This window comes from Aspergillus chevalieri, chromosome 3, assembly GCF_016861735.1.
Source record: "Aspergillus chevalieri M1 DNA, chromosome 3, nearly complete sequence".
Lineage (NCBI taxonomy): Eukaryota > Fungi > Ascomycota > Eurotiomycetes > Eurotiales > Aspergillaceae > Aspergillus > Aspergillus chevalieri.
The window spans coordinates 2,110,051-2,122,331 of record NC_057364.1 but is presented as its reverse complement, the minus strand read 5'-3'; the positions used below and the strand labels follow the sequence as shown (position 1 = coordinate 2,122,331).

Genomic DNA, 12,281 nt, shown 5'->3' with positions numbered 1-12,281 from the left:
GGAGACTCCAGGCACTCTGACCTCTGACTGGCTTGTCACTATGCGCTGGAGTGGCGAACCTCGGGCTGTGATTTGCCCGATCCGGAGGGTCCCGTCATAGACTCTGCAATCAGATGGCGTTCCCGTTGCTTATCGGCCAATCAGAGCTCAGTGGAGCCTGGAATTAACCGAGAACGAACACGGTGCAACTGATAGCCAATCACGTGTTTCAGAAGAAGTGTTTCACCTGTAGTGGGCACTAGTCTTGCGACCATGTGGAGCTTCCCTGCATCTTAGAGTTTGCTCCAACTGCAAGGGGAGGCAGCAACAATGATTGGAACAAGGAACAAAGAACAAAGGATCATGTCTTGAGTCACACGTGATCGCGTAGTCCTGTTGGCGGTGCTGATGCAAGAAACACTAGCCAATTCCGTATATTGCCCCATAGCTGCCATTACCGCTTAAGTTCACCTGCAGCTAGCTAGTCATGGGCAATATCAAAGCCCATTTGAGTGAATGCGTTGTCATAGCAAAAGCAATCAGCTGCGACCATCCTGCCCAAGTTGAAATTAAGCAATTGAAATGAGCCTATCAATGTGGACGTTTCCGAGAAACATGCATTAGACACTTATGTCATATTCAGCTAGCCTTGCATTGCATACAGGGTTTCAAGTGAGACTTCTAATATAAACTGATATCACTTGGGTGACCCCAAGTGGTATACGGTGCGATCCGAATGCGCGTCAGATTGTATGTCTTGTCCGAATAGACTGGGATAAGCCTTGATACTTTGAAATCTGTCGTCACTGTTCCATTGCTACTTTCGAAAGCAAGTGGACATCTTCCAAATACAACACATCCGGAACCATAATACCCCACGGGGTAAGTCGCAAAGATGATGCTGTAAAGTGATTAAGATGCCGTCAGCTGGTGGTATATGTAAGTCCCCTGCTGAAAGCGGAAGTGGCAGAGACTAATATATACAGCATACCATTACCTTCGAATGATGATAATCTCTCGACAGTGGCACAACTGTCACATGTGAGCGTCCATGCCACGATCTTCGAGTAATGTACTGCTTTTTACGGGCCTCGCACTGCACAGGGCTGAGGACAGCCATGGAACGAAAACCCATGTGAAGTTCTGATGGCAGATTTAGTTACATCTGGGAGTACACAAGATTCGGATTATGCCCGTTGCGTTCAAAAGGGTCGTCGAGCCTCTGCAATGAATGATTATCCAGAGGGCCATTGGCAGAACATTGCGAGTACTCCAGTTAAGAATCGAATGCTTAGTCTGGGCTAGCAGAGTGCCGGTCTTGAGTGTCGCATCACAGCTGAAAGTTGATACGACTAGGATATCGCTATGAGGAACAAGTAAGACAATCTTGTAGCAGGAACAAAGTAGACAAGACCGCCAGCAAATACACCCTCGGTCCTCTACTCCGTACAAAACACATGGTACAGAGTACAGAGTGCCAAAACAGAAACAAACCTGTTTGCAATGTTTACACCATTTGCAACAATTTGCAACGCTAACCCAATCCGTCCAATCACATGGTTGTTGGGAGAACGTTGAGTGGCCCGTCACGTGAGTCACGTGCTCGCCCCCCTCTACCCCATACTCTCAACGCTCAACATTCCATCTACAGCATGCCACACACTCCTTCATCGCCAACTACCAGCACACAATCAAACACAGCGAACAAGATGTCCAAATCATCAAAGACAAATTCAAACATGCATGCCTCGCGCTCTAGTGTGTCTTCGATCACCAGCACTGGGTATAACGCCGTTGCGGCTGCGGCAGAGATGGACCGCAGAGTGTATATCCCCTTGTGTTTCTGCCTGGTTTCGTTTGCGGTTATGGTTTATAACAACTAGACACCGTAACGTCCTGGCTTTTGCTGTCATTACGGGTTTATTTGCCTTTCGGTTTCACGCCTATGCTCCATGCGAACTACGTCAACCCGTTATCGTCGCTTTATCTGTTTATCGTATCGACCGAGGATGATTGATAACGCCACCTACCCCTTTCCAACGCATCAACACAATATCTTCTCGATTTCACCCAACAATTTATAAATAATAACCGCGCGGATCGCACCAACATCGTTCCTGCTTTTACGATCGTGCTTGCGTCTGCGACACGGGCATACCCTTCCTTCACCTTGCCTTACCTTGCATCTGAACTACATACATCTACATAATTCAACAAGCGGCCGGCCGACAGACATGACCTTGATGGACGCGTATACACTTGCGTGTACAATACAACGCCAACGCCTTCGTCATCCTGCTTCAACCAGGATTGACTGTACCTCAACTTATCCCGCCTAGTACTCTGTATTGGCTAGGATGGGTTGAGGTACCTGCATGCGAGATATGCATGCGTTGCTCTTTTCTTTCTTTTGTTTACTTTGCTCTGGATTCGCTATTAACTGGACTACTGGACGGATGGATTGGAGTTTCACGGTTGCTTTTTTTTTTTTTGTTTTTTGGTTTGATTTATCACTTCGCATAGCTCAACATACTTATACCCCAGGGATAGTTACACTCGCTTCCCTTGCGACTATCATATCATCATTTATTGCTACTCAGATTGAAATTGAAATCACTTATGAATATAATCATCTCATGTATTCACACTATATCCTCATTCTAATAAACAAATCCCAATCCTTTACAGAAAACGAGACAGCTACCGCAGCGTAACCAACTCCTCCGCACTAGTCGGATGAATAGCAACGCAGCTATCAAAGTCCTGCTTCGTAGCCCCCATCTTCACCGCAACGCCGAATCCCTGCAACATCTCCCCCACACCAAGACCAAGGATATGCAACCCGACAACCTTCTCCTCCGGCCCCGCACACACAATCTTCATCTGCGTAGGGTTCTTGGCCTTCTCCTCATCGGGCAGGATAGAGTAGAACATGGCGGTGAACTTGGTCTTGTAGACCTTGATTTTGTCGTCGCCGAAGCGTGCGCGGGCTTCGGGCTCTGTGAGGCCGACGGTGCCGACTTCGGGGTGGGAGAAGACGACTGAGGGGATGTTTTCGTAGGAGAGCTTGGAGGATTTGAGCTCGGGGGGGCCGAAGAGGCGGTTTCCGAGTTGGCGGCCGGCGGCGATCGCGACTGTTGTTTTTGTTAGTACATACTTTCCACTTTTTGCTTATAGAAGAAGAATAGACTAACCAGGTGTCAACTCAGCTTGTCCGGTAACGTCACCCAGAGCGTAGATGCCCTCGACAGAGGTGTTCTGGTACTCGTCGACAGTGACATAGCCAGTGTCGGTCAACTTCACACCGGGGATATCGAGGTTCAAGTCCTCGACCTCCGGCGCACGACCAACAGCCCAGAGCAGCTCGTTAACCTCGAGCACAGAGTCATCCTTGCACACCAGACGCAGCAACTTATCCTTGCCCTTCCCGCCGCGCACGAGCTGCACCTCCTTGAAACCCTCATGGTGACGATGCACATTGATACCAGCAGCGACATACCGATCCGTCATGGTCTGCTGGATCATAGGGTCGAACTTGCGTAGGAAGTTCTGGCCGCGGATAAACATGTGGGTGTCCACGCCCACCGCACCAAGGACGCCAGCCAACTCAACGGCGATATATCCAGCGCCCACGACGGCAAACTTAGGCGGGAGCTCCTCCAGCTCGAAGAACCCGTCGCTGGTGATTCCGTGCTCGGCACCCTTGACCTTGGGAATGTTGGGACGGCCGCCGGTAGCGATGAGGATGTGCGGGGCGGTGTACTGCGCCTTGGAGCCGTCTTCGTTGACGACTTCGATGGTCTTGGGCTCAACGAAGTGGGCGCGGCCGTGCACGAGGTCGATGCCCTCGCGGTTCCAGTTGCGTTCGTACATGCCATTCAGGCGCTGGATAGAGGCGTCGCGGGTGCGCTTGAAGTGGGTGTAGTCGATCTTGATGTCCTTGGGGATGTCGTAGCCGTAGTGTCTGCCGGCGTCGATGGTTTCGTTGATCGAGGCAAAGTTCCAGCACATCTTCTTGGGGACGCATCTAACCACCACGAACACCCCGCATTAGCTCAATTCGTCCAAAGTGACAAGCGACGGTGTACATACCCCACGTTAACACAAGTCCCTCCAGCGCGACCACTCTCAATAATCAACGTCTTCTTCCCATACCAACCCGCAGCGCGGCGGGCACTTCCACTACCACCACTGCCACCTCCCAGAACAATATAATCATAGCTCAACTTCTCAATAGCACCCATTGTGTCTGAGTTTGCGTTTCCACTACTCCGCGCAGCTGAAGTCGACGAAAACTGTCTAGAAAGCGAAGCCAAACGAGGCGCGGTTGCAGATGTAGTCGTCACTTTGGCGTTGGCAGCAGCCACGGTTTGGATCGTCCGTTTCCCGAGCGGTGACACTGACGCTGACGAACGAGAACGAGCCAGTTGGAAGAATCGAGTCTTTAATGGCTGGATGGGGAGGGTAGGGAGGGAGCGGGAGAGCATGGGGAAGAGAGGATGTCGTTTGTGGACTGATATAATACAGAGAGAGGGTGAGGTGGGAGGGGCTGGCGGGGAAACCGGATGCAGGATGAAAGCTTTCCAATGGCTCGGGTGAAGCACAGCTGTTTCTTTGAGGCTTGTGTTTACCGTGCCAATTGGCTAGCAATTATGCTGATTAATTCGCAGGATTTGCAATGGTAATGCAATTGCTGCTGAGAATAACGAATTACTTTTGAAGCCAAAAAAAAATAAAAAAAAATAGCCGTCAAGCATGGCTGAAAATGCCCGAGTCCCACACGTGATATGCGCTTTATAAGCGGCTTATCGATGCGACTATTCCAGGCCTAGAGTAGATGGTGGCGAAGAAACAGCATGTCTAGTTGAAATACATTGGATCTATTTACACAAGACTTCCAAATAGCAACACAGGCGGAGATACAAGCAAGATACCCCATCGATATCTGGAAAAAAAAAAAAAAAAACTGAAAAGGTAATGAGAGCAATTGCCATATCACATTCATATACAGGATATTCATCACACGTGAAAGAATGCAAGGTTGAAAGATGCAGACCTTCAAAACTGTTGCTCAAGAAGGCAAACCATGGATATCATAGATCAGGTGGGAAGAGAGAAGGGGAAGAAAGCGAAATGGAAAAGCAAGAGGCATTGAGGTCACAAATCGTCGCCCAATATACAGAACTCGCTTCAAATCACTTGAAAAAAAAAACTTGAAAAAAGAAGATAGACCAATGGATCGGCCACCAAAATGAAAAGGAGGATGTTTAGAGTAAGAAGCGGGAGGAAATCAAGCAGGTTGTTGCAATGCGGCATCTTCCAAAAGCGGGCTCCCAGGGACAGCATCCAGTGGAGCGGCGTGTAGAGCCGGCTTATCTGGAGACGGTTCTTGCCCAGATGCCAAAACGGCAAGTCGCTCATTTACCCAATCGGCGACTTCTTGGTCTTCAGTCTCCACCCCGGAGTCTTCAGGGCCCTTGGCAGCTTCGTCTTCGCTAGGAGGCTGCATGAGTGGTGACAGCCAGGGGTGGCGCAAGAGCATGGCGTACGAAGGACGGTTATTAGGGTTCTTATCTAAGCATGCGCGGACAAACGCATGCGCATCCTCAGAATAGCCTGTTTCGAGAAGAGTTGGAGCTTCTCCATGGACGATGGCCTGTTAAAAGGTTAGAAATTATGTATCAATTGGGACTTGACAGGGAACTCACGTGCAACTGGCTGAAAATGTTGTTGAAAGTCTCGGGAGGATAAGGATAGCGGCCAAGAGCACATTCAATTACCGATAACCCTAAGCTCCAGATGTCACTCTGGACGCTGTAGGTCCCGGTGCTAGTCGTTCCTGACTGCTGCATACCACCACCAGCAATTCGTTCGGGGGCCATGTAGCTTTGGCACCCAATATTCGTCTTGGCGATACTCGACACCAAGTTACCACTCACACCGAAATCACAAATCTTGATTTGGCCACGACTGTTAACAAGTATGTTGGTGGGTTTAACATCGCGATGGATGATGTTGTGGTTGTCTTTAAGGGTCTTCAACCCCATGATGGTGGAGAGCGTCACCTTGCGAAGGATGTTTTCCGGGACGCCCTGTTTGTATATTTTATCGATTGATCCGCCGTCCATGAACTCGACACATATGTAGACTGCCCCTTCTTGGAAAAACGCGCCATAGAAGTCAATGATGAAGGGAGAGACACAACGGTGAAGAATGTCCAATTCCATGATGATCTGGGCAAATTTACTCTCGTCCAGCTCCAGTCGAATTTCCTTCATTGCCATAACCACACCAGAAAGGTTATCTTGGGGCTTCAGTGCCGGAATGCCATCGGAATTGGAGTCGTCAGGGCCTGCCGGACGACTGATAATACCCCCAACGCCCGTTCCGGGTTTCCGCATGTGCGGCCGGCTGTGTCGAACCTTATATACCGTCCCATAGTTTCCTTTGCCTAGTTCGTCCAAGCGATCGACTTCATCCAAAGAGATGCTGAAGCTATGCCCGGAAGAGAATTCTACGCCACCACTGTGGATGACCGCCTTGTTTTTGAAATTGAGCGTGCCCGTCTTGGTGTCAACAAACTCGGAATATTTGCTGAATATCGACTCTCCACCAGGGGCAGGCCCGTCGGAAGGCTTTCCTGGCGAAGGCCCATTGGGTCCTGCGGCATCCGAGAGCTTGAGGCCAGGTTTCATCCGTTTGGCAGCTAAGCTGCCTGGCGGCTTAGGTGCATTAGCAGCCGCTGAGCCCGCGACAGTCGGAGATGAAACCCAGTTCTTCGCGTTGGGACGGACTTGCGGGGGCAGGCGACCAGGAAGTGGGCCAGCGACGGGCCCACCCGATGGAGGTGACTGCACACCACCATTAGGCTTAGGAGCCCCGGGACTGCTGAGAGACGGAATGGTAGGCGAGGAGGCAGCATGGGGTAATGACGGAGGGGCACCCTGTCGAGAAAGGGAGAAGGCTTTCATTTTGGCGAGAATATCCTGGTTGAGTCCCCCGGACTGCGCCGCACTCATGGATGCTGGGGGACGCGGAGCAGGACCTCGTCGGGCGGCATTAATCTGCCCCAAATGTGTCGAAGAGGCGGAAATACCGGCGGTCATATCCTTTGTTGGCCGTAAAGACGGTATGGAAGGGTGGGAGGATTGAGGTGCATTGGCCGAAGGGGTGGCAGCGGGCGAAACATCATCGTCGGTGGTATCGGAGTGGTCACCGTCGGGGAGGGCGACAGGGACATCCCTGACCGGCTTTTCTTCGGTTTGCATGGTGATTAGATGTGTAGGAAGACGGGAAATAGCTTGCGAAAAGGAAAAGGAACGTTGATTGTCTTCTTATCGAGCGAGTTTTGAGAGAATGGTTAGGGGTATTGAATTAGGAATTATCTGACGGAGATACCCCTTCTCAAACTCCAAGTGAGGTCGAAGTAGAGTTTAATGTTCTTCCGGTAATGCAAGATTTATCAGAGAATTAAAAGATTAAGGAGGGTTTCAGGGCGAATTCAGGCCTTGAGAGATTTAAGAGCGAGGCAGAAACGATTCGACGGGAGGAAGAGAGTCGGCGCGGGGCAAAGGCCATATAGCAAGCCGGCAAAGGTCAAGGATAGAACAAAACGACAAACAATAGATCTGTTGGAGCAGAGGGAGTGAATGCGCCGGACAGAAAAAAAAAGAAGAAAAATTAGAGACGAAGAATGGGATTGTTGGATCCTTCTTGAGTCTTGTCGAAGGTTGTTAACTTCAGAGCAAGTGATAGCATTCTATGAAAAAGAACGAGTCGGAGGATGCTTAGTCAGCGACAGACTGGTTTTTCTCGCAGCGGGACACTTGACCAGCCAATGAAACGGTGTAGATCGCACCCCGGAGGCGGGCGGAAGATCCGGTCGTTGATGTGGACGATTTCCACGGATGAGTTCATATCAATCAATTCAATATCATTAGTCTCTCAATAGAGAATCTTTATGCCTGGACCCGGTGGTGATACGACTACCTGCAGAGACTCGACTTCGTTCTGGCGGTCTACAAGTACCTGACACCGAAACTATCTACTTACGCAGGAGGCCGAAGTTGCTATCGGCCGTTGATACCCTATCTTCTACTTGAAACAGATCATAATCATCGCAAATAAAGCGTTAGAGTACTGTAAGGTGAGTACGTAGTCTTCGCCGATCCAAGGTTACTTTGCGGCAAGGATAGACAAGGTGCCATAATAAACTCATTATACATAAGGCCCGGTAAGTACACCGGAGCTACCCTCAGTACCCTGATATTGTCGTCCGTAGAGCGGACTCAGCCACACCACGTTGTGGCTTTATCGATGAATCACTTGCTCCAATACAGCTTCTGATTGGCTTATCAGCTACCTGCAATCACGATGATCTGGAGGGAGCTAAACCGGATATAGTAATCATATTCTGTCCAGTGGCAAAGACCAAGACTGCCCAAAGATATCTGTAGAATGCTTCTTTTGGGTGATTATGGACTGGCCATATATCCCAATCAGATATCCCATCCATCCTTAAAAGTCAATGGTTCCCGTACCAGGATGCATTTGGTGGCAAATGAGTAGTTATCGTTAGTCCGGGGATGGCAGAAACTCAACTCCGGCCAAGGATGGCGTAAAATCATGCCATGGCTATAATTCCTCTTATTGGGTGCCTTTATCCTGGAGTAAGCCGGACGAATGGCCAGAGATATCAACCGTAAGGAACATACTGGGCGAGTACTGTATGTAGTTGTATGTACTGTACAGGCTGGTACTCTGTTGTACTGGTTGCACTGGTTGTGCTGGTTGGGCATCCTTATTCCGTGTTTTTGCTTGCGGTAACTCCAACAAAGCATCACTTTCAGGAGCGGATCTTGGCTGTCGCCGTCCCAAGGAACACAGCCACCATCTCGCATCATAATTGCTTCAGCTGAGGTGTACCCTGAGTACAGCGCAGAGAACTAGGCACTAAGAAACGTACTTTTTAGCCTTTTTTAGAGTTTCATATTCAGTTCATTGGACCCGAGGTCTTTTATAGTGTAGTATCGATAGTAGTTTTGACTTCCGCTGTTATCACTCACTGTTCCAGAAAATTTCATTAATCTCCGCCGTCGCGTCACCATTTAGACTACAGGCCCGCCTCCCATCTTTATCATTATCGACACACTTTCATTTTTTCATCAACCCCCTATTTTTTAAAAAAAAGACAATATCACCAACTGCTTCTTTGACTACGCCGCGATTGATGGCCATTTTTAGCGCGCCCCGATCGTTCCAGTACGCCAACTCCTTGGTCTCGCGCCAGCTGGTATCCCAGTCCGATACAGGCCTCATCACCTCCAGCCAACTCATCGCCAATGGCCGCCATTCGGGACATCCATCTTTCTTTTACTTAGTTCTGCTGGTCTTTGAGGCCGTCCTTGAGGTAGTATGCGTCAGTTTACCGGGCTATTTTGCTGCCAGACAGGGCATGTTTGATGCGGATGCCCAAAAGCTGGTCGCTAATCTCAACGTCACCTTGTTCACCCCTTGTCTGAGTATGCGCCCTATATCCAGTGAGCGAGAGTGAGCAGTAACTGACGGATAAACCTCTTTTTTAGTCTTTACGAAACTCGGATCGCAACTCACGGCGGAGAAGTTGACGGATCTGGCCATTATTCCCTTGATCTTTATCATCCAAACTTTCGTGTCGTACCTATGCGCCTTTGTAGTCTCAAAATGCTTTCGATTCAAGAAGCGCCGGTCCAACTTTGTGACGGCTATGGCAGTAAGTGGTGGAGCTGATACATTTCGTTGGATTGCGGTGGTTAAGCTAACGGTTACCCCATATGCCTAGGTTTTCGGCAATTCCAACTCCCTTCCCATCTCCCTAGTTATGTCGCTCTCCCAGACCTTGAAGGGCCTTCATTGGGACCGCATACCGAACGATAATGATGACGAAGTGGCCGCGCGAGGAATCCTCTACCTGCTGATCTTCCAGCAACTGGGTCAACTCGTTCGATGGAGTTGGGGCTACCACGTCCTGCTCGCTCCTCGTGAGCGTTATCTCGAAGAAGCGGAAAGAGAAGCAGGCGCATCAAGAATCGAACAGGGTCAAGAACGGTACACCGACAACCCCGAGCAGACAGATCCAGATGAGCCCTTGATTCGAAGCCGAAGTCGAAGCCAGAGCGGGAGCCGGAGCGATCTGTCTCGCCGGCGTACGAGCATTCAAACCCACAATGATGAAGAATTCCATTCTGGTGACCAAACGCCCGTGGGCTCCTACTCGTACTCGAAGACATCCGGTAACGATTCCAATCACGATGAAGGGAGATTGGGTGATGAAGAACATCCGGATCATTTCCCTCCACTTATCGCGCAGCCACCGCAAGGTCCATTCCTCCCTCGTCAGAATACCGAAGGTAATATTCTTTCCTTCCCCAATGTCGAACTCGCACACGGGGAAACACCGCAAAGGGGTTGTTTGCAGCAATTCCGAACATCTCTTCGTCGGGTTGGTAAGGGCATCACGCAGGCCTGGGAAAAACAAGCCGGGGCGGCGTTCAGGAAACTCCCGACTGGTCTACAGAAGGGACTTTTCGGCGTCTGGAACGGGATCCGCAAGTTCGTGCATGGCGCATGGGATTTCATGAACCCTCCCCTGTGGGCAATGCTGGTTTCCATTGTAGTGGCTTCGGTTCCGTCCTTGCAGAAGCTCTTCTTTGACGATGGGTCATTTGTGAACAACTCAGTGACGCGTGCCATTAACCAGAATGGTCAAGTGGCCGTGCCTCTGATTCTGGTCGTGCTGGGAGCCAACCTGGCGCGGAACACACTGCCGGAAGAGGCACTGAAAGATTTGGACCACCCCAAGGAGGAGCGCAATTTGATCATTGCGTCGTTAATTGCGCGCATGTTGCTGCCCACAATTATCATGGCACCGTTGTTGGCGCTACTGGCCAAGTATGTGCCTGTTAGTATCTTGGACGATCCGATCTTCATCATTGTCTGTTTCCTACTCACAGGAGCGCCGTCAGCGTTACAACTGGCTCAGATCTGTCAAATCAACAATGTCTATGTCAGTGCCATGTCGAACTTGCTCTTCCAGAGCTATGTTGTCTGGTAAGTCTTCTGAATTTTTGCTTCGTGATATATACTAACAACGACCAGGATCCTCCCGTCGACTCTTGTCCTGGTCATGTGTGCCATGGAAGTTGTCGAGTGGGCGTCCGCTACTACATGAGTTATGTATTCTTTGTCTTTCACGGTATGATGGTATGGCGTTGGTATCGGTTTGTTTTTTTTTTTCCTTCGCTTCTCTCTGGATGATCATCATGTGTGTACACGTATTATTATCCGATAGTATGGAGTAATATCCCAGGAGTTGGATCTCGTATGCTTTGATATTAACAAGAAACGAGAAATGGGCCTTTTTTTTTTTAACCTGTGCACTGATGCTCAGTGGAGTAAGGTGACTGCTTGATTATATAAACCCCACCTTCTCCTCACTTCGACTTCCACTTCTTGCTGTTTTTCTGACAACTTTGTTAATGCCCGTCGAATATCTCGGATCAACCCAACGCGACATCAAGATCCAGATGATAACTGAAGAGACCCTTGCAACATGGCTCTGTATAGGAAGAAGATGTTGATGCCAGTGCACCAATCCAACGCGACAAATCAGTATGAGGGATAGCCGTGAAGATGAATCCATCAGCCCGACAACAGAAAAGACAAGACGATGTTTCAACCTGAATTAGCACGTTGTATCAACTCCCAGTGCGACATTTGTCTGTTTTATGGAGTATATATCCCAAGTCTCAGTACGAGTATTCAACACCAACCGGATGTTGACGAGTCAGTTACGATGATCCATCTCCGTTGCACTCTATCATTCCACCATGCTTATCTGGAGTTGCTTTATGTCTTATCTCGTCCCGATGCGGCATTTCGTATCTGTTTGCCTCCTGTGGTCTCTCGTTGGCCGAATGCGGACATCTCACACGCGACAAGACAGACAAGGAGCGGGAAAGCTGAACATGAACAGGCCATGTTCTGTCCTTTATTTCCACCATCACCACGCGCGAGTTCCTGATCTGATATTTATTGGGAAAAGCTTGCGGCTTTCTAAAGTGCGTGGTTTTTGAGCTCAAACCATCCGGTGGCCTTTGACCGTATACGAGCAAAAAGGATAAGTCACGAGCAGGGTCTGATAAGCATCTGACTTGACCTGACTTGAACTTATCCTTTTTTTTTTTTTTGCCATCTGGAGGCATCATTTTTTTTTTTTTTTCATTCTTTCTTATGCTCTTTCATCGCGCTATTTGCCTTTTTGA

The 12,281-nt window shown here is 49.4% G+C and overlaps 3 protein-coding genes across 3 annotated transcripts; 1 reads left to right on the top strand and 2 right to left on the bottom strand.

The window, feature by feature from the left end:
- Positions 1-2,679: 2,679 nt before the first annotated feature.
- glr1 (glutathione-disulfide reductase GLR1) lies at positions 2,680-4,466 on the bottom strand (the record flags this gene model as incomplete). The annotated part of the gene is made up of 3 exons (XM_043277402.1): positions 2,680-3,113; positions 3,174-4,006; positions 4,072-4,466. The coding sequence occupies 3 exons, from the start codon at positions 4,464-4,466 to the stop codon at positions 2,680-2,682; spliced, it is 1,662 nt and encodes a 553-aa protein (XP_043135285.1).
- Positions 4,467-5,269: 803 nt separating this feature from the next.
- On the bottom strand, positions 5,270-7,247 carry pbs2 (mitogen-activated protein kinase kinase PBS2; the record flags this gene model as incomplete). The annotated part of the gene is made up of 2 exons (XM_043277401.1): positions 5,270-5,635; positions 5,688-7,247. 2 exons carry the CDS (start codon positions 7,245-7,247, stop codon positions 5,270-5,272), a joined length of 1,926 nt encoding a protein of 641 aa, XP_043135284.1.
- Positions 7,248-9,208: 1,961 nt separating this feature from the next.
- Positions 9,209-11,188, top strand: ACHE_30748A (Auxin Efflux Carrier superfamily; the record flags this gene model as incomplete). Its single annotated transcript, XM_043277400.1, has 4 exons — positions 9,209-9,500; positions 9,564-9,730; positions 9,800-11,067; positions 11,116-11,188. The coding sequence occupies 4 exons, from the start codon at positions 9,209-9,211 to the stop codon at positions 11,186-11,188; spliced, it is 1,800 nt and encodes a 599-aa protein (XP_043135283.1).
- Between the last annotated feature and the right edge of the window lie 1,093 nt (positions 11,189-12,281).